Consider the following 23,331-nt stretch of genomic DNA (forward strand, 5'->3'; position numbering starts at 1 on the left):
TGGAGGCAACTACAGATGTGAAAGAGGGATTTTGGTAGAAGCAAAAGAAAATGTTACCATTCATAATGGCAGTGCAAATCCACACTTGTGTGGACACGCCATCAGCCAAACAGGCCTTTTTATACATAGAAGTTAAAAACAAAGCTAGAAACAGATAAAAATTAATAAAAACGTAACTTGTTTGAAAGCTAAATACTGGAATTTTGTAAAATGTCAATAAATACTCAAGTATTTAAAAAATATAACCCAGCTATCTATCATAGTGTGTTTAAAATAATGTTGCATAAACTCTTATAGATGCTGAGTTCTGTAATGATTTCTACACAGCATTTTCTGGACATACAAAGGAGAAAAGTTTTGCCTTAGAGCTGGGTTTTAGCAAGGCAGATAGGAATGATGAAAGACAAGTTTTGGCACTCAAAAGCCGCAATATTCTAGAATGCAATTTATGTATTGTAATTTAAGATTATGTCATTTCACAGTGGTGTGAGAATGATGTAGTTTATACTACAAAGTCATTGATGAAAAGCTAACAGACTTCTATTTCACCCCAAGGCATCGTTACGGCTTTTTCAGGTTTCCACATATCATTTCTTTTGGAGGCTTAGTAGCTGAGCCAATTGGTCAGGCTTAAGATTAAAAACCTGCACTAAAGTATGTGTCATTCATTAGAAATATCATCACGTGCCTTTAGCTCACCAGTGAACCAATGGGAATGACCATAGTACTCCACTTTCAAGAGATGTACAGAATGTCATCGTCTCATAAGTTACAGTTTCTGATTCTATACAGTTTATCATTTACCTCAAAATCTTTGACAAGCTGCTTGGGCTTTACTTTGATGAACATCTCATATTTTCCAAACTGTCGCTTCAGCAGTTCCTCGTATATGAGTTCAAAAGTGACTTTACTGGCTGCCGCAACGTTGACTGAGACCGTGAATTTTTCTGTTTTTCTTCCTGAAGCTCTGTATTTAAGTGGGTAAGAAAAAGAATATCTTTATCCTCTTTCACAGTGCTTATTGTTTGGGTTAGTGGAGCATGATTTTCAAAAAGGAGTAAAACAAAGATGGAAATTTTGATCTGTTGCTAAAATCATATTCAAACAGTATAGAACTTATTGAAGCTTCTCAGTGAGCTTAATCCCAGGAACAGATCATAAAAAGTCAGTAAAAGCTGCAGAAACAGTCTTTCCATAATTGCAGATACGCTTGTGGGTCAGAAGTTGTGTTTCCTTTTTATCATTTATACTACAATAACTCTAACTTAATGATTGGTTTTGGTCCTGTAAAAAACAAACTTCAGGAAAATGCCAGAACCAGGTATTCCCAATCCCACCATTTGCTATAGGATGATGGTGCGGAAGCCACACAAGATATCATTCTTACTTCACAAGACCAGCAGTCTGTCCCTTTGAAACAGCCTTCTCATACTGCTTCTTTGCAACTTCTTTTTCCTTTATAGTCCCAGGATAAGTGACACCGTCAATTGTCCTGCAGATGAAAAAGTCCCAGTTTAGCTGAATGATCTGCACCAACACATAACAAGTCACTGAAGGCAGTTCTCTGCTTATTGACTGGTTTGCTAAACGCACTTTCAGGAATCTGATACTGCCAAGATTTGAGCACTCTCACTGAAGCAAGTCTTGGCAGTGAATTTAGTTAGAATGAAGAGCTTTGTCCTCAGTATCTGAAGAGAATCTAAACTAAATTTTACTTTGAAAATTAATTAGCTCAAAGCTGAGCTGATAGCAATACTACTCACATCTGCTGTCTTCCTACACTTCAGCAGCTTGACAATGTCATCTCACCTAACGGCAAGACAACTCTCTGGATGAGACTCATTCATCCAAACGTAGCTGTCTACAGCTGAACATTTCATCCTTAGACTCCTCACAGCATTAAACAGGCATTTTATCATCTCATCCAATAATAAAATTTCTAACGTGCATTAAGAATAGTTGTGCCCTAAAAGCTATTGTTTCTGTTCACTGCAAATAGGACACGTATAGTGTGATTAGCAGAGATGGACGTGTTTAAACTGAATTAAACATCGTCATGGTGTGAGAATTGCATATTATTGCAACTAAAGGTACAAATGTAACGGAATAATTCTTTCTATTTCCTTCCTTTCAAATATGATGTTTAAATGAAGAGACAAATTAAGCTATAATGCCATAAGGGAAGATCAGTAATGGAACTTTTCTGTTTGAGAACACCACAGTAAGTAAGTGGTATTTGTGAAAAGGTAAATGGGCCTCCAGAGGAGATCCTTGTTCCCTAAGGTCCATGATGATGAACAGAAATAATTGAAAATTAGTCAACTTTTTATAGACGTACCAATGTTTGCCTTTCTCCAAGTATCTTGCATGTTAAGTTTTAATAGTACCAGAAAATTACCCAAGAGGCACATAGAAATCTATCAAATGGCAAAGTTAAAATGAACACTTGGGTTCAGTTCCTCCTAGCTGCATTTGCACTGATTTTCAGTCTTTTCTAGCAATATTGTAAAGATTACGTACATGCTGAAGTTGGTAATGAAGGCCGTCTTAGGAAGTTCAACATCAAAGAAGACTTCTTTGTGCTCACTTCCACGATTGACAGCTCGACTGGTGATGACATTGTGGGCAAATCGGGAAGTTACTTTGCTATCAATTTTCATGCTATAGATTTCTATCCCATTGACGACCTGCAGATTGAAAAATGAAAAAGAGGAAAAAGAAGAAAAAGAGCTAGCTGTTACATTAATATCTCTGTTAATCAGCTACAACCATATTTTAAAAAAGAAATCACAGCAGGACATTCTATCACTCCAAAGCAGAACAGGAAAGTATGAAAAGAACTGGAGCACTTGGGTCATAGTGCCATCATGGTGCTGTAGTTACAGTCTCTAACAAAATACTACCACCACAGCAAAGATACTGTCATTATAAGCATCATTTTTTTTTCCTCTATAGAGAGTTACTTCTGTTTATGGTTAGTCAAAAGAGCACAACAACATACTGCTGCCTCACTGTCTTAGTGACTGTCATTATCTGTCAAGCGGATGGCTCCTAGAGAAGGGGAGTCAACTTCTTTAAAAACAAGTAGTCAACTTGTTTAAAAACAGACCTAAATAATTCCAGATGGCTCCAAAATTCATTTTATGTTATTGTCAATTTCCTCACTATTTGGGCTCATTGTTCTTTACACAAGGAAATGAGTACAGCAATATCTATTTTGTTTGAATATTCAGGTATAAGGTTGCTGGTATAAGGTAAAAGCAGGTATGACTCCTTAGGCAACTCCACAACAACAAGGTCCACTTCTTTCAAACACCAGAAAGCATTGTGGTTTTCATGCTAGAAAACCAGCTAGTTGATTAAGAAGGTCCCCAAAGAGTCAAAGCTTTTAAGCATTGCTGAAGCAGAGTGCAGGTGCCAAGTGGAATCAGGCTCAGAGAAGAGGTCTCTTGTCTTCCTTAGAAATAACTACAACATAAAATAAAAGTAAGAGTAAAACCAACATAGAATGGATGCCTCTTAGAGATACGGAGGTGACTTCAAACAACTTTGTTTTATAAAAATACAACAAGGTTAAAAATAATTTGTTCATTCTCTTTTCCTGTCCAGGAGTTCCCATCAGAGCTTGGAAAGGAACTCACATTAGTCCTGCTACCTAAAACAAGCAATTCTGGGTTCCTCCCCTTGTCACACAGACTGAAATACCCATTTGCTCCGACTGGACTCACAGAAACATGTTGCAAAAACGGTAAGAACATTCTTGTCACTATATAAGTCTCTGAGTAGTCTGGACAAAATCAAGCCTTACTCACCAAGTCGTTATCCACATTTCGCTTCTGTAAAGAGAAAAACAGGGGAAAAATCATTATTAAGTCAGGAAAGTTGCATTTAGAAATAAATCACTCAGCATGTAGTTGTCTTCCACCTCAAAGTTAAAAGAAGTTGTCCGGGAGAAAGAAGGGTGGAGAAAGGTCCTCATTAGTAAACTGAAATAACTTTGAGGGAGAGCAAGTAAGGCACCTAAGGCAGGTATAAATATTTTGTTTACAGCATTCTCTAGGAAGGGCTGTGTGGAGGGGAAAATAAGCTGTTAAAACTTCTCAGGTTTTGCGCATTTAGTCCCAGACTAGGTGCAAATATCAAGACGCTCTAGAAAAACACCATGTACTCTCCTCTGAAAGAGAGAGCAGGCCTCAAACATACTGAATCACGTTAAAAAAACAACTTGTGAAACAGTTCCCGTCAGCTCTGCTGCAAATACCTTATCTCTTTTGGCTCCAAGAGCCTCACGGATCACATTTTGTGCAAGCGTGTTTACTTACTCCACCAAATAGAGGGGTAATGACAGAATACAGTATCAAGCCAGATACACATCTCAGGTACAATGAAGGCTTTTCTTACCTTCCACAACTAGGAGTTTTACAGACTGGAAACTGAGACACAGAGGGTTCTTTTTTGTTTATTTTGAAGTTATTTTCCAAAATACTATGTTAAATCTATAGTAAGGCAAGGTTTTGGGGGTGGAGGCTTCTTAATTTCTCTAAGAGTCTGGCCAAAAAGTCTGTGTATGTTTCTTTAGGTTCAACTTTCAAACTGTTACTGCCATACAAGTGGTTTCTATCTTTATGTCTCTCCTGTTTCACAAACCACTGGGGGCTTTTTTAATGCCTATGTAGCGTAAGCAGCAATTCAAATCCTTCCTTTCCAAAAGTGAAATTATCTTTTCTCTATCTATACTGTCATTATGGCTAATGGTGTCCCCTTACAAAACACGAACTGAGGCGTGAACCCTGGGAAATGAAAAGTGGGAAGTCACTTAAATGTCACTTTGTTTGGTACAAACTTTTCCTTAAAGTGGAATTACCAAGCAGTTTAAGAAAATAAGAAACTACAATAATGCATTCTTTGGTTACAAATTCTGCATTTCTGAATAGCACCTCCTGAATTAACTGCATTTAGTTTTTACAGAATTGCTGTGGTGCACATTCTTTATCAGAATTTTGGGTTCTATAACAGTTTTGAGAGAGTTCTGTCCTGATTCTGTAAATACTTTGGAGGGCAGTCTGTCATTCACAGAAAAGCCTCTCAGTGAAAGGTACAACTTGCTCTGTACTTGGGCTGACCTTCAGTGGAGATACCCAAACCCATCCGGACACCGTCCTGCAATACCCGCGTCCAGCTGACCTAGATCTACACAGGGGAGTGGATTAAGTGACTCTGTGACTCAGTGATATATATATATATTTTATATATATATATATATATATTTCATTTTAATGATTCACTTAGTGATAGTGAGGTCTCTAGCTACCTCCAAGGTCATTTTAAGCTATTTAGGCAGAAAGTGATAGTGTTTCTTTTAAAACTGTTATGCAATTCTACACCAAACTGAGATTTTAATATGCTCTACCTTGAGTAATAACAGTTACTTGACAAAAACTTTCTATAGTATTTCCACATATTTACCAGTTGCACCAATTATTAATTTTTTTTTCAGTTTTATAACAGTAACAAATTCTGCTTTTGTTTAATTCTGTTTTGCTGTGGCATCAGTAAAGAACACAGGTGCAAACAATCTGTAGAAATCGGAGAGCAGAGGAGAAAAGACATTTCAATTACCAAGAAAACAGAGAGGGGAAAAAAGGCTCCTGTTACAGTACTTGTATATACCTCTAAGTACTATATAGGAAAAATAAGGCATGATAATTATTTCCAAATCTACAGCAACATTAAAGACTTCATCATTCCAAGTGATGCTAATTGGAAATCCTAACATGTCACTTGAACAGTGGGCACGTTATTCTGGATGCCGTGTTACACTTCTGTTTTCTGCTTCTTTTCACCGGTACTTGGCATTGTTTTAGAGGTGCTCAAGTCAGTTCCCTGGTAGCACCAATTGTTTTACACATTTAAATATACTAAACCATTTTACCGTTATGTGGTGATGGCAGGGAAAACAGAGAAAAGTGATGCTTTTAATAAGAGAGGCAGGAGAGCTTCTTCCAAGCTGACTCCAAACTGAAGCTGGCTAGAGGTAAACTAGCCTGAGTCCCAAATCTGATCGTGTGTTCACTACTAACGGAACACAAAGCTCCTGGTGCAAATGCTGTATGAACTGTTAGATACATGATGTTAAATGGGAGGAAGTTAACTTATCAAGAATTTTAGCCCTATACATGGCTGATTACTTACCTTGACATTTCTGATACGTGTTACCAAAAAGTCTGATGATGCAAAGGCAGGAATCAGTAATAAGATCCAAAGCAATAGATGGTTTTCCATCTTGGAAAAAAATAAGGTTCCAATCTGAACGATAAGAATAAATATATAATGCTTTGTTTACCAAGTGTTAATAAATAACCCAGTGTGAAAAGAGGGATTAAACATTAGGAATTCAGGAAAAATCAAATACTGAATTTTGAATTGGCATAACTGGCAGAGTACTGTTACAGAACTTACAGAATATTTCAGCCATGTCTCTTCTATGTAATGTCTCCAAACAAAAATTCAACAGCCATTTCTGTACAGGCAGATGAGATTGATCTCTACTCCAGATGTACCTCTTCTCCAAATGAAAACTGTCTTGTTTCCGATACCTTCTTAAGGCTGTCCCTGGCTCAAATTTATTGCAGCTGTAACAGAGCCTCCACGCTCTTCAACCCATTTATGTTCATAATTATAGAATGGCTTGTGTTGGAGGTCCTTGGAAAAAGTCCCTCCCCAGCTTTCCTGAAGTCCCTTTCAGTCCTGGAAGCTGCTCTAAGGTCTCCCCAGAGCCTTCTCTTCTCCAGGCTGAACAACCGCAGCTGTCTCAGCCTCTCCTCACAGCAGAGGTGCTTCAGCCCTCGGATCATCTTTGTAGCCTCCTCTGGACCCGTTCCAACAGCTCCATCACCTTCTTATCTTGGTGATTCCAGAACTGGACGCAGGGCTCCAGGTGGGTCTCACCAGAGCAGAGCAGAGGGGCGGAATCCCCTTCCAGGCCTGCTGGCCACACTGCTTTGGATGCAAAAAGGGGAGAGACTTTCTAGAAGGGCCTGGAGTGATAGGACAAGGGGGAATGGCTTTACATTGGAAGGGGGAAGATTAAGATTGGACATGAGGAGGAATTTCTTCACGGTGAGAGTGGGGAGGCCCTGGCGCAGGCGGCCCAGAGCAGTGGGGGCTGCCCCATCCCTGGAGGGGTTCCAGGCCAGGTTGGATGGGGCTTGGAGCAACCAAATCCAGTGGGAGGTGCCCCTGCCCATGGCAGGGGTGGAACTGATTCTATGTAATAGAAACCATCCTGATTCTATGTAATAGTCTATTGCCTCACACTGCAGTCGTGTAAATTTGCCACTCAGAGGGGTTCAACATGTCCACGTTCCGTGATTGTCTCCCGCCCGACTCACCTCTCCCTCACACTCCCTGCCCACTCTCAACATGGCCACCCCACCCGCTTCCAAAATGGCGGCTGCGGCGGCCTCGCACCATAGAGACGGGCCCTCGCACCATAGAGACGCAGGCGTCCGCTCTGCGCGGCTCGGCGTCCTCTCTATGGGCGTAGGGGAGCGGCGGGATCTCTATGGCAGCGGCGCGGCCCAGGCGCAGGGACGATGCCCCTGGCTGCCTACAGCTTCCTCCGGGCCGTGGGGAAGGGCAGCTACGGGGAGGTGAGCCTGGTGCGGCACCAGCAGGACTGCAAGCAGGTAGCGAGGGGCTGGGCCTGGCCTGAGGGGGAATCGTGGAATGGTTGGGGTTGAAGGGGACCTCAAAGCTCATCCAGTTCCAGCCACGGGCAGGGACACCAACCACTGGGCTCAGAGCCCCGTAAACCTGGCCTTGAACCCCTCCGGGGATGGGGCAGCCCCCACTGCTCTGGGCAACCTGGGCCAGGGCATCCCCACCCTCACGGGAAAACATTTCTCCCCAAGATCTCATCTCCATCTCTCCGCTTTCAGCTTAGAACCATTGCTCCTCGTCCTCTCCCTGCACTCCCTGATCAAGAGCCCCTCCCCTTTCAGCACTGGAACCTGCTCTGGGGTCTCCCCAGAGTCTTCTCCAGGCTGAACAACTCCAGCTCTCTCAGCCTGTCCTCACAGCAGAGGTGCTTCAGCCCTGGATCATCCTCCTGGCCTCCTCTGGACCTGTTCCCACAGCTCCATCTCTTCATTATCTGGGGGATTCCAGAACTGAACACAGGGCTCCAGGTGGGGTCTCACCAGAGCACAGCAGAGGGGCGGAATCCCCTCCCTCGCCCTGCTGGTCCCACTGCTTTGGATGCAGACCAGGACACGATTGGTTTCTGGGCCATGAGTGTGCATTGCCGGCTCATGTTGAGCTTCTCATCTACTAGCACCCCAAGTCCTTTGCAGGGCTGCTCTCAATCACATTGTCTCCCATCCTGTACTGAAACTGCCCCAACCTGTATTCAAACTGCCCCGACCCAGGTGTAGGACCTTGCACTTGGCCTTGTTGAACCCTATGAGGTTCATGCACTCCTTCTTCTCCATGTTGTCCAGGTCCCTCTGGATATCATCCCATCCTTCTAGTGTGACAACTGCACCTCTCAGCTTGGTGTCATCTGCAAACTTGCTGACGATGCACTTGATCTTGCTCTCTATATCATTGATTAAGATATTAAACAGCAGTGGTCCCAGTACAGACCCCTGAGGAATGGGGGTGGCCTAGTGTGAGGGGTGGGAATGGCCATGGCCTGGCTGGAAGTGTGACCTGTGGCCCATTCTTGGCATATGGACAGCCCCGGGCATGACCAGGGCTTGGGCACGGCCAGGATTTGAGGTGTGGCTGCAGCCACATGAGCCAGGCTGGCCCTTCGAGGCATTCCTGTTTTCCTCCCTTGTCTATGAAGAATTTTACTAAGAGTTACAGAGAAGACTTTTTTTGCTCTCCCCTTTTTATCTCAAATACTTCCCCCCAACCTTAAACCCCAATCTCCACCTTTTTTTTCTTTTCATTTAAATAAAACTGCTTTTTATATATATATATATAATGCCTTGTTTTGGGGAGGAAAATCTGGCTTCGTTAGCCCTTTGGGTGACGGGAAAATGCAGCCCGCTCTTCTTAGCGTGAACTAGAAAAGGTTGCTCTTGGCTTGTGTAGTCTCTTTAAAAAGAGACACGTGTGCTTGAGATAAAAATGGTAGCAAGGATGGACAATGCAGCTTCTGGCAGTGGCTTTCACTGGCATCAACTCTGCTGGAGGGAGATGAGGCTGTGTTTGCTGTATCTGCTGTAGCACAACTTGGCAAAGCTTTGCTTACATCCAAGTTGAAGCGCAAGCATTTTGTTCTTTGCCTTTTTGTTGGAAATGTGAAATAATCTGTTTTGCCTGGCCAAAGCAGACGTGTTTGATAGAGGATAAAGGGATGGGGGTGGAGAGCATCCACAGAGCAGAGACCTTGGGTGTGAGCCATCTGCCCAGGATTTGGCTTGAGATGGCGGGTGAAGTGTTTGTGCATAGCAGTGATCAGAGGGTATGTCTTTTCTGGAGGAAGGCAGGGAAGAGGCTGAATTCCGAAGCCAAATCCCTACAATCCGTGTGTTGGATGACAGCATTTGTTCCCTCTGGGCCAGTCCCCGTGGTTCATAGTCCAGTGCCCACAAAGGGTTGCTAACCTTGCTGACCTAAAAGTAAACAGTGCTTTGAGGTGACTTTCAACTGTATACAGATCCTTGGATTTCACCTCTTTGTCGTGCTGCTGACCATTAACTTTGGCAAGAGCCTTGCTTTCTTATCGTTGTTATTTTATCTTAAATATTTGATGTGTTTCACTGTGTCTTCTGCCAACTTTTATAAACCTTCTGAAGCAGGATGATTGGGGTCTTTTGTTGTGGCTTTGCTATAGAGCTACATGTCCTGTGAAATAAGTTATAGTTTATTTAAATGTATTTGTTATTAACTGAATGCTGGGGCTTTTTTTGTGGAGATGGTCAAGTGGCTCCAAATGTTTAAAACAACAACAAAAAAATCCAATTTGTACACAATTTGGTATCAAAGAAGGTGGAAGAGCACTGCAATAGACTTCATGGGAATCTTACAGGATTACATGTGCATTAAACTAAGTACAACCAGGACCAGGGTTAAAGTTAGGCTCTGTGCATGTTTTTTGCATTTTGGGGGTATGTCCTCTAAAGACAGATGTTGGGGTAAAGTGAAAAGCTTCTGGTTTCCACACCCATAGAGTTGCAGTTGGCTTGTCACGTAGAACATAGTAGGGACAGCATTTCTGTTTTATTTTAAACTTGTGTGACATTGAACACAATTAGTTTTGTTATATTCCCCTTGGGAGCTGTGCAGCGTTATAGGTTATAAGAATTGAGGAGCTTGTCTAATATCCAGCAGACTTTTCAAACACCAAATCACCAGGTACTGTTGATTTCTGCTTAATTGGTTCCCTGGGCATACAGGGAGCAGCCTTCCTCTGCACTAATTAAATGTGCTGTGCTGAATTAATAGGACCAGCCTGGGAAGCAATTGCCAAGAACACTGAAATTGAGTAAGTAAAAGGTTCTTTTTATCTGTTTCAATTTAAAAGCTCTCAGGTAAGAGTGGGGTCAGGTGTGTACCATGGAGTGATTGTTCTGTGGAAGGCTGATGCCGTAGAAGTGATTACCATCAAATTTATATCAGGAAGGGGGCCAGGTCAAGCCTCAATACTGGTGCCATGTATGATGAACTCACGCTATGGATTTTATTGTCTCATCCTCAGCTTCAATTATATTTTTGCTAAAATCTGAAATTCCTTAGAAATGTGTTTGATATTGTATACATTAGGGAAGTAAATGGTAGAAATTATGTATAACTGCTAGACAAATTGCAATCTGTATAGAATATCATGTAGAGATTTCAAATACTCCGTTTCCTTTAGATTTATTGAATTCCCTAAGGGTTCTGCATGATTACTTTCATCTCTCTTGATAAACCTTGCAATTTCTTTTACAGTATGTCATCAAAAAGTTAAACCTTAAACACGCTTCCACCCGAGAGAGGAAAGCAGCAGAACAAGAGGCACAGTTGTTATCCCAACTGAAACACCCAAACATTGTTACCTACAGAGAGTCCTGGCAGGGGGAAGATGGCCTCTTATATATTGTTATGGGCTTCTGCGAGGGAGGAGATCTGTATCACAAACTGAAAGAGCAGAAGGGCAAACTTTTGCCTGAGAATCAGGTGGTGGAATGGTTTGTCCAGATTGCCATGGCACTGCAGGTAAAATGAAGTATGACTTTGTCACCTTCACGGATAAATCTCATTTGGCTCTTTCTGTATTTAAAAATTCCACAGTTGGACTACAGATTTTGAATTACAGTTTGGCTGGGGTAGCATCTAAATACGATGGTTATTGGTACATTAAACATGTTCAGAGGTTATTGCAGTCAGATTAACTTAGTGTTTTAGGTAAGAAGTTGCTATCACATTTCATCTTTACACCTCTATATCACAGTAGGCAGGGGTAGCTTCCAGGGCGTTTGCCATTCCAGTCTGAAATGCTTCTCTCGTTTGAAAGTTTAGATTAAATGTACAAAATGTGGTTAAAATTAAAAAAAAAAAAAAAAAGCTTATTTCAGAAGCATTTTGTGTTCTGTGGTTTTGTGGTGTTTTTAATGGTAAACTTAGACTACTAATTCATCACTTCCATTAAACCTTATCTCAGTTTGTTGAACTTCAGTGTTTGGAGGTTATCAGACTTTAAAGGCAATTCTTATAGTAGTAAAGACCAGATATGAATGTTAACACCAAGAAATAAGAAATTGGACAGAAAATTCTGTCTTAAAATTGCCTGTTGTGATCAGGCATACACAAGTCTACAGCACTGCCTGTTTTTCTTTATTCTAAGACTGATATCCTGTCCCTATTTACACATTGTGTTTCCACTGAAGTTTTGTAATAAGACTAAGGCATGGCTGTCAAGACATGGAGGCAGCAAAAGCTAAAAGTCTGAGTCTTAACTTCAGATTTTTATTTCTTCTTTTCTGCTGCCTCTTTACATCCACACAAGGTGATTTCACTGAAACAGGGCCAAGTTTTGGGTGCTTGTCTGTATCAGTCATTCTTAATGTTAATTCACTAATACTGTCTTTCACAGGAGCACTCCTGACTTTGATAGTGATGGATGTGTCTCTTCTGTGTTTGTATTTTCCCTATTTGATTTGTGTAATGTTATTTGACTTCTTGGTGTAGAAGAACTAATTAGGAGTTACTTCATTCTATTTATATGGGTTTTTTTTTTCACCCCCAGTATTTACATGAAAAGCACATTCTGCACAGAGATCTTAAAACTCAAAATGTTTTTCTAACACGAACAAATATAATCAAAGTGGGTGACCTGGGAATAGCCAGAGTGTTGGAAAACCAGTATGACATGGCCAGCACTCTCATCGGCACACCGTACTACATGAGCCCTGAACTCTTCTCTCACAAACCCTACAACTACAAGGTAGGGTATGGTAACGCAAATGTTTCTGCTTTGTTGCGCAACTTATTTTGTTTGTCTGAGAACTTTACGATCTTATCTATAGTTTTTAATTTCTTATTGCTTCCAAGACTAAATGAAGAATCTAGGGAGAGATTTGCACGGCCCTTTGTGTCTGGAACTGTGTTTGCTGCAGTGGGAATTTATAGCATATGCTAAGTTATCGCAGCCAAGGTGTTCAAGCAGGCTGCCTGTACCTATTGCAGCGTGCCAATGTAAACAAAAAAATCAGTCTCTGTGAGGTAGCTGCATTTTCTAAATATATTATGTGACAGGAAGCTTTATACTCAAAAGTCTGTATTAGACTTAACAGGAGCATTTTAAAAAAAATAAGTGGAGAAATAAGAAGGGTTATTGTGAATTTAAAGTAGAGCAAAAGTGGTCTTGTATACCTGTTTTACTACAAACCACATGTACCACAACGATGAGTGTTTATAATGAGCAAGAGATGAGGGGAAACTGTTCTTCCTGTGCAAAATAAGATTTTCATTTGCCAGTTAGAACCAATGTTGTACTTAAAACCAAAACCCTACATGTGGCAACTTTCCACATTTCTGTTCAGAAAAACCTGGTGGTATTTGGAAGAAAATAATTTAGTTGATCAAAATTAAAAATAAAGGAGTGAGACTGAAGCCAAAAGTTTGCAGTGGAGTTTGATCTTAATTAGTTTATTGTCATTAAAGGTGTCTTTGAAAACAGGTGGCTAAGTCTGGAGATAAAAATTCTACAATTAATACAAAGTTCCCAAAAGGCTTTCTTTTTCTCCTTGTTTTCAGTCAGATATTTGGGCGTTAGGCTGCTGCGTTTATGAAATGGCTACACTGAAACATGCCTTTAATGCTAAAGACATGAACTCTTTGGTTTATCGAATTATAGAAGGAAAGGTAAAAACTTCTACATTTCTCTATCTGTGCTTAGATTTTCTGTCTAGAGCCTGAGAGAACCCTTTCCAATCAGAAATGTTGTGTGGGGTTACAAATATTTTGCATCATCACATGTGTTGTAAGACTGATATTTGATGGCAGTGTGATGTGATATCAGACTCAGGAGGTTACCAATTTGTAGATACTGCTAGAGTTTCTTGTTACCCTTTTGTGTAATTAGTATATTGATTAATTGTCCAAGTTTTGAGGTGACTTGCTTTCTTAATTTGCTTCTGGTTTAAACATTGTGCAAAGAAATAAATCACTATACGTGCGGTGCCACTTCTTTGTTAGGTAAGAATAGCTTATTTAAGTGTTTTACTTGTTTTGGCATATAGTGAGCTAACGTGGATTTATTTTACTTAAAGTTTGATGAATGGGCATAAACATTTAACTGATGATATTTATAAAAAATTATGATAAATTCTTAGACAAAACACTTAGAAATTCTATTTTGTTTCTTGGGTTGTTAAGTATTTGGGGAACTTTCAGGATATGAATGATGGGACTATTTTCTATACAAAGCACCTGGCTGAATGTAACTGTCCTGCATTAAATAACCTGGCAGTAGCCCCCTGCTGACAAATCTGTTCAATAATTTCAGAATTCCCTTTCCTGTTACAGCTGCCCCCCATGCCAAAGGATTACAGCCCACAGCTGGTAGAAATAATACGCACTATGCTCAGTAAAAAACCCGAGGAAAGACCTAGTGTGAAAAGCATTCTGCGACAGCCGTATATCAAGCACCAAATTTCTTTGGTTTTGGAAGCCACAAAGGCGTAAGATACTTTTATTTGAACAATTCTGTGCAAAATATTCGTGTTACTCTAGTCTTTGTTTTACAACTTTTCCTGTTCTTTATAGAAGGATAAAAATAGTTCTGTTACCTGCAGTTACAAAGTGTGTGTGAGTTTCTTTAGATCCTCTGAGAAATACAGTAGGAGTTAGAATGGCAATTTGTTTTTTCTGCAAATGCAGAGTGAAACTGTGGAATGATTGAGATTGCACAGCTTATCCAAAGAGTTTAAGAGGAAAAAAGTAGCAGCAATATTTTCAAGGACGTGATAGGAAGCACAAGATGTGCTTTTGAGCCCATTTATCACCTGAGACTGTAACACCAAGGTCCTTTTGATATTCACTGCCAAAATTATTTTTCTTTGTCAGATTTGGTCAATTATTTTAGTGCTTCCTAAGAGGGCTGATCTTGTGCTGTGCTGAACAAGTGTACATTGCTGACAGAGTCTGAACGGTGTTTTTAAGCTCTCTTTATAGGGATGAAAATGACTATGTTGTGCACGATCTGTTGAAAAAGCCCAGTGTCTTATACTCTCTGTAAGATGTTCAGTGGAATGGATTATTATTAGCATAATCTGAAGAAACATCTTAAGGTCTTGTTGCTAGTGAGTGAATGAGCAACTTCTGTTTTGTTTACAGGAAAGCAGCCAGAAGTCATAAGAAAACGGTGAATTCTAAACCTAAAGATCCTTGTTCTGTGGTCTCAGGAAAGACTGAATCTCACAGCAGCAACATTACACACGAAAACCACTCCTTTGAGAAACCCAGGAAATCTAAAATTGTGAGATACATATTTTTTCTTTTTTGTTTTTGTAAGTTTGTAAAATTCATACTAAGGAAGGAATTGTGTGTAGGAAAGAGTGGACCTAAATAAACAGCTGTGGATCAATAAAACTAAATGCGGCGTCTTAACTGCAAGATGTTAATGACATCCAGTTTCTTATTTGTGAGTCACTGGGGAATTACTTGTGGAACATTTAAGGTCACATATTTTATCAAATATTTGATGATGAGTGGCAATCATTTTGAAATACATGTTTTTGACTGGAAAAACTAATTATAGTTACAACCCCAAATGGTTTATTGTTGGCATTTTCCCAGCGTTTAGAACAAATCTTTGGTAATGGTTAATCTTGTGCATGAGTTTTGTTTTCTGTAGTGAATCTGCTATTGTGGGTTTAAGCTTTCAGTGCTGAAATACTGCCCGTGTATAGCATAGTATGTCTTAAAAACTGTTGGTACTTGTTGGCTCCTACCTTACGGAAGAGCCCAAGGAGTACAACTTCTCTTTCATGGCCCTGATGAAAAGCAGCTGCACTGCATGAGTATAAACCAGTGCCTGAAATACATAATTTGCAAATACAGTCTGTATCTCTTTTAAAACATTGGTTGTGGCTTTTCTGAGGCTCTAAATCTGTAATTGATTTTAATTTATTTACTCTGGTATGTTAATGATTTTCCTAAGGTGCTTAGAGTATCCTTTCATATGTGCATAATACCAAAAAGGTAATTGATTTTTTTTGTTTTCCTTTTAATTCTAGACTGAAGAGGATTGTGTTGTCAAACATAAAGCCACCAAATTTTGTCCCTCAGAGAAACCAGCTGTTGAGTTGGAAAGAAAACCAAGCAATAATGATTTGAACAATGTGGGTGACTCCTCAGCTACACTGAGTGAAGTGCGTATTGATATCTTCCCATCTGAAAGGATGAAGTATGGAAGCGAGGAGCGTAGCGGTGAGCGTGTTCCAGAGAATAACAAAGCAAAGAATGTAAATGTTCCAGGGAAATCTAAAATAACATCCAGTAGCCCACTGGCTAAGGAAGATGAACTGCAGCAAAGAACAAACCAGGCTTTTAAAGCTGAAAATGTTGAGTCTAAGCAGTCTTCTGATGATGCTGTAGAAGAAGGTGATGACACTTTGAAACTCCTGCAGCCTGTATCAAAGGACCAAAAGCACAATGACCTGGTAATGCATTTATGCTTACTTGAAATAGGCTTTGAAATAGGTTTAAGTCATGGCCAGCTCTTAAAGTTTAGAGAGCGGCTGCACATGTTTTTCTGCCAAGGTAGGATGATGATGCTGCCCTTACTGAGAAGCTTAAGTAGTTGGGAGCCTTGGCTTCAGATTTGCAAAGGCAACACGGCGAAGCAGTTTTAGCCTTTCAGCTGGATGATGGGAATACTGTTTTTACAGGGAACAATAATTTTCTTCTGCAGCTGAGAAGGGAGATGGCAAGAGAAGTTTTGGAACTTCTTTATTCTATGTTCTAGATAGACCTGGCTGATCTCAAGTTGGCCCTGATTTGGATGCAGGGCAATAGGTGGTGTTTGTCTTTAATTGCATTTTAGTCTACTGTGAGATTTCCGTAGATACTTTTCTGATGAGAAATCATTATCTATTGTAGAGTTTGGATTCTACTGAGAAGCTGCTGGCACCTTTTGTTCCCGTCATAATTCAAGTAAGTGTCCTTCTTTGAAGATTTAGTAACTTAAAAACACTGATACAGCAGGTATTTTTTATAACTCTCTGTAAAGTGAGAGCTTATTGCAGTTGTAACTGTGATGTGTTGAGGTGGAGGCAGTCCAAGTCGGAAAGTGGCCTCTGATATTTTTTCTTTTAAAAATGCGTGCATATGTAAATCTGAAAATGGCATGTTTACATTTTAAAAAAATACCTTTTCTTATTAGGATGACATCTGTCCTGGAGCTTTGGGAGATGCTCAGGAAAAAATTGCATCCCACTTGTGGCCTCATAGTTCTGTCAGTGAACCTTCTCTCTCACGGCAACGACGGCAAAAGAAAAGTGAACCAGCTGGAGTCTCTTCAGAGAAGGTGCAGATCCTCAAAAAATAATTCTCTTTCCTTTAAGACTCCAGCTTTTTTTTTTTACTCTTTAAAAATGGTACCTATTTTTTTAAAAAGGGTGTTTTTTTTTTTTTTATACTGTTCTTGTTTCATGTGTATAATTTCACTGGTAGCAAAATGTGGAACACTCACAATATCCTTCAGAAGCAAACTGTAAATCTGAGCATCTCAATAACCCTCACAGGCATGAGATGGGCGTGCTGGATGGGTGCAGGGCAATGCAGTGAACCCTGGGCTTTGCCTTTGCTGTGCTACAGTCTTTCTTAGCCATTTCCATCAGGACTTCTCCCTGTTTGTGGCTACAAATTATATAACAGTACTTTTCCTGGCTGTTGTGTGTAAGGTCACTTGTAGCGGATAGCAGATTATCAGCACTTCAGAACAGACAGATAACGGCTGCCCTGAGCTTCTGAATGCAAACTCTAGGAAGAAAATCTTGATAAGATAGGGCTCCTGTTGATGCTTCCACACTGAGCAGGGAAATTTCTTTGTGGAAGGGCACCAGCTTTACAAGGATAGAGAGGAGGGTGATAGTTTTCAGTCTGATATCCTGTTTTTTTCTTAGGTTTTGCTATTTGAGGGTGGGGACAGTTGTTGCAAAGGCCTTGGCTGAAAAATAGTCCGTGAGGAGGAGGAGAGGACAAGATGTAGGAATGGAGAGAAGGGAAGTGGAAGCAAGCAGTGGTGTAGAGAGGGCAGGATGAGGTTGGGAAATGTGAACAGGTTACAGTAGGAGCCAAAACCTCTGGCATCCAGCCTTACCATGCAAGAATGTCTTCTAGATTGCAAAGTACTTTAACTTTTATTAAGAAAGATACAAATTCTTCCTCACTTCTCTTTCAAGTTCAGAGCAGCTGCTCCCCGGCCTTTACCTTTTGTTTCTGATGCAAATGCAAAGACAACACAGAGCTCTGCAGAGCAACATGGTGCTGATGCCTCCGAAACTGTAAACGGCACCAAAACCAGTCAAGTTGCCATTTCAAAGGTTAGTGCTGTCACTTTATTTTTAGCAGTTTGTTCTCTGAGTGTATGCATAGTGAGTAAGGAAATGTAGAGTGGCTTCCTGCCTTATGGGAATCCTGTCAAGCACCTGGTCAGTGCGGGATGAGCAGCTGCCTCGCTGAGCCGGAGAGGTCAGGATCTGCTTCTCTAGAGTGCACATTAGTCTCATAGACAAAGACCATTTTGTAATAATTAGGCGTTTGTTAGGTGATCATACAGTCTAATAGCCCTCTCTTCCATGGCTTTTGAAAAGGATTTTTTGTCTTATAGGTCATCAGATAACAAAAGCCATTGTGGTGATTGCTAATTAATATCAAATTAACTTCTTTTGAAGGAGCGGCCCTTGTCAGCAAGAGAACGAAGGAGGCTGAAACAGTCTCAGGAGGAGATGTTTCCCTCTGGTAATTTATATGTTTGCATGTTAACATTCTGTGTATAAGTAGGCTGATAACTTCTTTGTGAAAAAATTCTAACTTGCTGCCTGTTTATTACTAACATCTTCAAAAAGATGCACTAAGGCTCTAGTTCGGTGTTAAATAAAGATTTCTGTTAACATGTCTGTATTCTTCTGCTTATATTCAGTTATGTTCAGTTGTGTTTAGTGATGAGTCTTTATTCTGCACTTCATGTACGTTTCATGCACCTTTCAGATAGAAGCTTCAGTGTTTTCTCTTAGCAGAGTACCTACCTGTCTGTCTTCTGTCAGGTGATAGACTTATTCTTGCATGAGCATGAAACTAATTCAAAATACATGCAGCTAAGTTATAAATATTGTAAAAATGTCATCCTTCCAGTGATTCCTGCAAGACGAGCGTCAAATAGTGCAGTAGTTGAAGCAAAATCACATATGGAAAATCATGTTAAAGTTGCTCAGTCCTCATCAGATCCCAGTATTTCTCAGGTAAACTGGGGTCATCTGCTTTTGAAATCTATCAGTGCAGGTGCAATTTGGGAGGAAAGCGATATTTTAAAGGATCTGTGTGGAAGAAACTCTCAGTCAATAAGAGCGCACAGTTCTGTGTAAATGTTGCTTTATAAGTCTTGAGGTAGTATACGGATCTCTCGTCCACCTTTTTGTTTGGCTAGATCAGTTTAAAATGCCAGGCTCACTGTGCATTTTCGCTCCACCTGCCAGAGATGAAAACTGACAATCTCTTATTGATTGTTAAGGGCTCTCTAAAGTGAAGTGTCTATTTTATTTTGGGAGGGAAAAAGTTCATCCTGAACTGTGCTTTAGTTACAGATCCATAGTCTGCTTTACGTTTCTGAAATTTCAAAGCGTAGGCTCTATTTTCCTCAGCCCAGCACTTGTGTGGAAGGCGTTTTGCGTGTTCTACCTACGTGTGTGTGCTTATAACTGGTATCTAAATGCACAAACGTAATCTGCGTTCACAATCTGAGATGACATAAGGTTAGAACACACTAGCTGTGTGTGTCTGTGCTGGGGATAGTTTTGCATATTACGCCATGCAATGAACACAAGACTGTAGAGACACAAGTGGTTAAAATCTCTCTGTGATTTAGGGAATGCTAGGAAGTTACTGCACTGATAAAATTTATGTAAATATGATTTTTAAATGTGTATTAAAGACCAACAGACAGGCTACGGGTAATGACTTTATAATATAGTTGGCTAAGAACTGACAAACATACATGAATTGGTTTTAAGAGGCACTTGGTGAAGCATTTATAGGGGTTAAATTTTTTAACTGAGCTGTAATGTTAGTCAAATAAGCATTTCATAAAGTATGTTGATGATGTCCTGTGTATTAGCTTGTTTCTAAACCCAAAGGTTACACCTTTTAAATGTTATCAAGCTGAGTCTGTAAAAATATATACACTGAAAGTGTTTTTCCCATGTAAGACAATAATTCATGCTGTAGTGATGAATTATTTTCAGCTATTAGATTTTTTTGTCATTTATTCCCTCTTCGCTTAGAGAAAGAGAGAAACCCATTGCCTGTCTGATGATGAGTTAAGCTCATCCACAAGCTCTACAGACAAGTCTGATGGAGATTCCAAGGAGAAGTAAGTACTTGTTTAATACCATGCAAGTTTTCATTGCCATATCGGACCTTGACTTAGAGTGGAAAACAAAACCCAGCAGGAATTGCTTCCATGCTTCATGTCTACATAATGATTGAAGAATTATGTGATGCATAAGGATAAGAAACTCCATTGAACTGTTGTTTCTGTGGCTATAAACTTTCTGTGCTGAACTTTCTGGGATATGTGGCTGCGAACCTCTGTGTTTTGTCAACTGTAGCTTCCCAGAAAGCTAGTCTTCCAGCATCAGAGGACACATACTGTCAGGATGCATTAAAAACATGAGTTCAAAGATGCCAATACGCTTCATTCCCACAGTGGATGACTCTGTATTTATTGTTGATTTTGTCGGTGTAAGCAGTGTTTCAAAAATGTTACTTTGCATTGTCACAGGGGCAGCAACCTAGATAGCAGCAGCCAACAGGATTGTGAATTGTTGCTCGGTGAACGAGCTCTGAGCCATTGTTAGATGAAATATTGCTGATGTTGCTATTGATAAAACTGCACCAGGGAAGTCATTTAACACTGAACACTTAGCAGCACCTCAGTACACTTTCTGAAAGACCTCTGAATGCAAGGCAGAAGTTGCATCATGAATGGTGACTGAATTACACCTTATTTCTCCTCTACTAGAAAAAGCAGCATGAACGAAATGAATGACTTAGTGCGGCTGATGACCTGGACACTGAAAATGGACTCTAAGAAGAACAAGTCCTGTGTAACCTCAACTCCAGCCTCAGAGTTTAAACTTCATAGAAAATATCGGGACACTCTGATTTTGCATGGAAAATTGCCTGATGAATCAGAGGAATTAAAATTTGAAGAGATTCCTTCAGGTCTGTTGCTCTGTCATTGCTTTAAATGAATGGTTGTCAGCTGCCAATAACCAAAGAAAAACTGCTAGTGGGCAACAGGAAACAATCCACGCTTATTTCTTCTCAAGTCTCAACAGTACTTAGAGAAGTAAACGTCTTTGTAAATAATTTTGGTTTTTCTCACTCTTAAATATTGTAGGATGAGATCCTCCAGGTATTTGCTTACTACCATTTGGGGTGACAGGGATACTGCATTTCAAAGCTGAAACATTTTAATTGGATCAGATATTTTATTTGCAGAAGTTACAGGGACTTAATGGTGCAAATTCTATCTGCACTGGTTTTGCACTGTCTGGAGTTGGCATCTGAATGCTTCTGATTCACTGTGTGTGTTTATCATAGAATCATAGAATAGTTTGGGTTGGAGGGACCTTAAAGATCCTCCAGTTCCAACCCCCCTGCCATGGGCAGGGACACCTCCCACTGGATCAGGCTGTCCAAGGCCCATCCAACCTGGCCTTGAACACCTCCTGTTCCAGAGCTTCACCACTCTCATGGTGAAGAAATTCTTCCTTATGTCCAGTCTAAATCTGCCCCTCTCCAGTTTACAGCCATTGCCCCTCATCCTATCACTCCAAGCCTTTATGAACAGCCCCTCCCCAGCTTTCCTGTAGCCCCTTCAGGTACTGGAAGGTCACTATAAGGTCTCCTTGGAGCCTTCTCTTCTCCGGGCTGAACAAGCCCCTCTCTCAGCCTGTCCTCGGATGATCCTTGTAGCCTCCTCTGGACTTGTTCAAACAGCTCCATCTCCTTATGTTGAGGATTGCAGAACTGGACACAGGGCTCCAGATGAGGTCTCACAAGAGAGGAGTAGAGGGGCAGAATCCCCTCCCTCACCCTGCTGGTCACACTTCTTTCATGCAGCCCAGGACACGGTTGGCCTTCTGGGCCGTGAGCACACTTTGCAGGCTCATGTTGAGTTTTGCCCCCAAGTCCTTCTCCGCAGGGCTGCTCTCATGGTTCCAGCTAGCCCATTCAGAAAGTTATTTTGTGGAAATGAGCAGCTGGAACCCTGTGGTGATACAGTCATCCCATGTTCTTCTTCTGCACACAGTATGCAAATTGACTGTACTGAAAGTATTTATTATTGCATTGATTCTTTTTTTATTTTTTAACAGATATGCTACCAATTCCTGACAAGATCAGGAGAATGGTTGAGATCTTGAGATCTGATGTGGTGCAAGGGTTGGGAGTGAAACTCCTTGAGAAGGTGTACAGCATCATGGAGGAGGAGGATGAAGTGAAAAGAGAGGCGAGTGTCTTTCATGATAAAATTGTTTAATTTCTTTAAAAACCTTGATGAATGAGCAAGCTCTCTACTTCCCCCCTTCTTTTGAGGTACTGACATAATAGCGCAAACCTGAATTCCAAAAGGCATTTATATTGTCACTGGCAGGCAAGGGCCTAAGTACATTGTCATTTTCAATCTCAAGAAGTTTGATTCTGAACGTGGACTATATTCAGCCTCAAATTCTTCAGGCAGTAGAGCTTTAGAACTGTGCCCTGGTGCCAGAGTTTGTGGAAGATGCAGGGTATGTGAATGATTTTACTCTGTGTTATTTCTTCAATAACAATTTCTTTTGAACACTAATTTTTTGCCTTCACATGACTTTGCCCAATGCCCCTTATGTCCAAAGTGAAGGTGAGAAACAGTTTAATGTCTGTTCCTGATAGAGGCGAGTGAGCAATACTTCCAGCTTCTTTGATTCAAAACATAGTTACAAATGAAATACGCCATGGGTAAGTTTAACCTGTGAGGATCTGATTTCTACTTAAATTGTCAAGTAGGGTTTGGAACTCTTCAGACAAGGAAGACTCCTCCATTGTTATTCCCTCCCATCTATGCTGTCAAATTTCTCGTGCTGCTTTCAGTTCAGCACTTTGATATATATATATATATTTATTTTTTAAGCTTTTTTCAATGTCAATAAATGTTGTGGGTTTGGGTTTTTTTGTTCTCAATAGCTGCAGCTGCGGCAGCATATGGGAGACAAGTACGCAAGTTACAGTGCGAAGGCACGGCACCTGAAATTTCTCGAAGAAAATGTGAAGTTCTGACCAGAACTTGGTGAGAAAGAGACTTTTATAGCTCAACTGCTAGACTGGACCAGCTTGCCAAGCAAGTTTATCTGCAGACTTCCTTTGCTGGAATAAGGAGGTGAACTTGCAAAAACTGTTACAGTTTGTAGCAATATTTTTCATGTTAAAATGTGAACCAGGCTATCACTTTCTCAGAAGAGAAACTGTTTAGTTTAGTTTTTATTCTCTTGGTGAAACTTTAAAAAGTTGTTTTTTATAGAAATAAAGAGAGACCCTTACCAAGTTTTGTATATGGAAGTGTGTAAAAAA

At 40.5% G+C, this 23,331-nt stretch overlaps 2 protein-coding genes across 5 annotated transcripts in view; one reads left to right on the top strand and one right to left on the bottom strand.

The window, feature by feature from the left end:
- Positions 1-7,439, bottom strand: part of LOC104066695 (inter-alpha-trypsin inhibitor heavy chain H3) — a 20,048-nt gene extending 12,609 nt beyond the window's left edge. The window contains exons 1-6 of the mRNA XM_054076559.1: positions 7,392-7,439; positions 6,193-6,306; positions 3,813-3,836; positions 2,521-2,687; positions 1,388-1,492; positions 805-967 (exon numbers count right to left, since the gene is read on the bottom strand). Of these exons, the coding sequence (XP_053932534.1) occupies positions 805-967; positions 1,388-1,492; positions 2,521-2,687; positions 3,813-3,836; positions 6,193-6,306; positions 7,392-7,424 (606 nt within the window). The 5' untranslated portion in view covers positions 7,425-7,439. The remainder of the gene's footprint in view (positions 1-804; positions 968-1,387; positions 1,493-2,520; positions 2,688-3,812; positions 3,837-6,192; positions 6,307-7,391) is intronic.
- Positions 3,338-23,202, top strand: NEK4 (NIMA related kinase 4). 4 transcript variants are annotated; one of them, XM_054076549.1, is made up of 16 exons: positions 3,338-3,748; positions 10,945-11,211; positions 12,242-12,439; positions 13,252-13,359; positions 14,023-14,177; positions 14,833-14,974; positions 15,735-16,160; positions 16,600-16,653; positions 16,883-17,026; positions 17,904-18,044; positions 18,396-18,462; positions 18,856-18,962; positions 20,001-20,089; positions 20,741-20,943; positions 22,101-22,234; positions 22,948-23,202. In XM_054076549.1, the coding sequence occupies exons 2-16, from the start codon at positions 11,098-11,100 to the stop codon at positions 23,038-23,040; spliced, it is 2,175 nt and encodes a 724-aa protein (XP_053932524.1). In that variant the 5' UTR covers positions 3,338-3,748; positions 10,945-11,097; the 3' UTR covers positions 23,041-23,202. The 4 variants fall into 4 exon arrangements, with proteins under 4 accessions (XP_053932524.1, XP_053932522.1, XP_009567680.2 ...); XM_054076547.1 differs by lacking the exon at positions 3,338-3,748 and adding an exon at positions 7,524-7,688 and having other exon boundaries at positions 20,007-20,089; XM_009569385.2 differs by lacking the exon at positions 3,338-3,748 and adding an exon at positions 7,525-7,688.
- The last annotated feature ends 129 nt before the right edge of the window (positions 23,203-23,331 follow it).

Source organism: Cuculus canorus, chromosome 11 (genome assembly GCF_017976375.1).
Source record: "Cuculus canorus isolate bCucCan1 chromosome 11, bCucCan1.pri, whole genome shotgun sequence".
Taxonomy (NCBI): domain Eukaryota; kingdom Metazoa; phylum Chordata; class Aves; order Cuculiformes; family Cuculidae; genus Cuculus; species Cuculus canorus.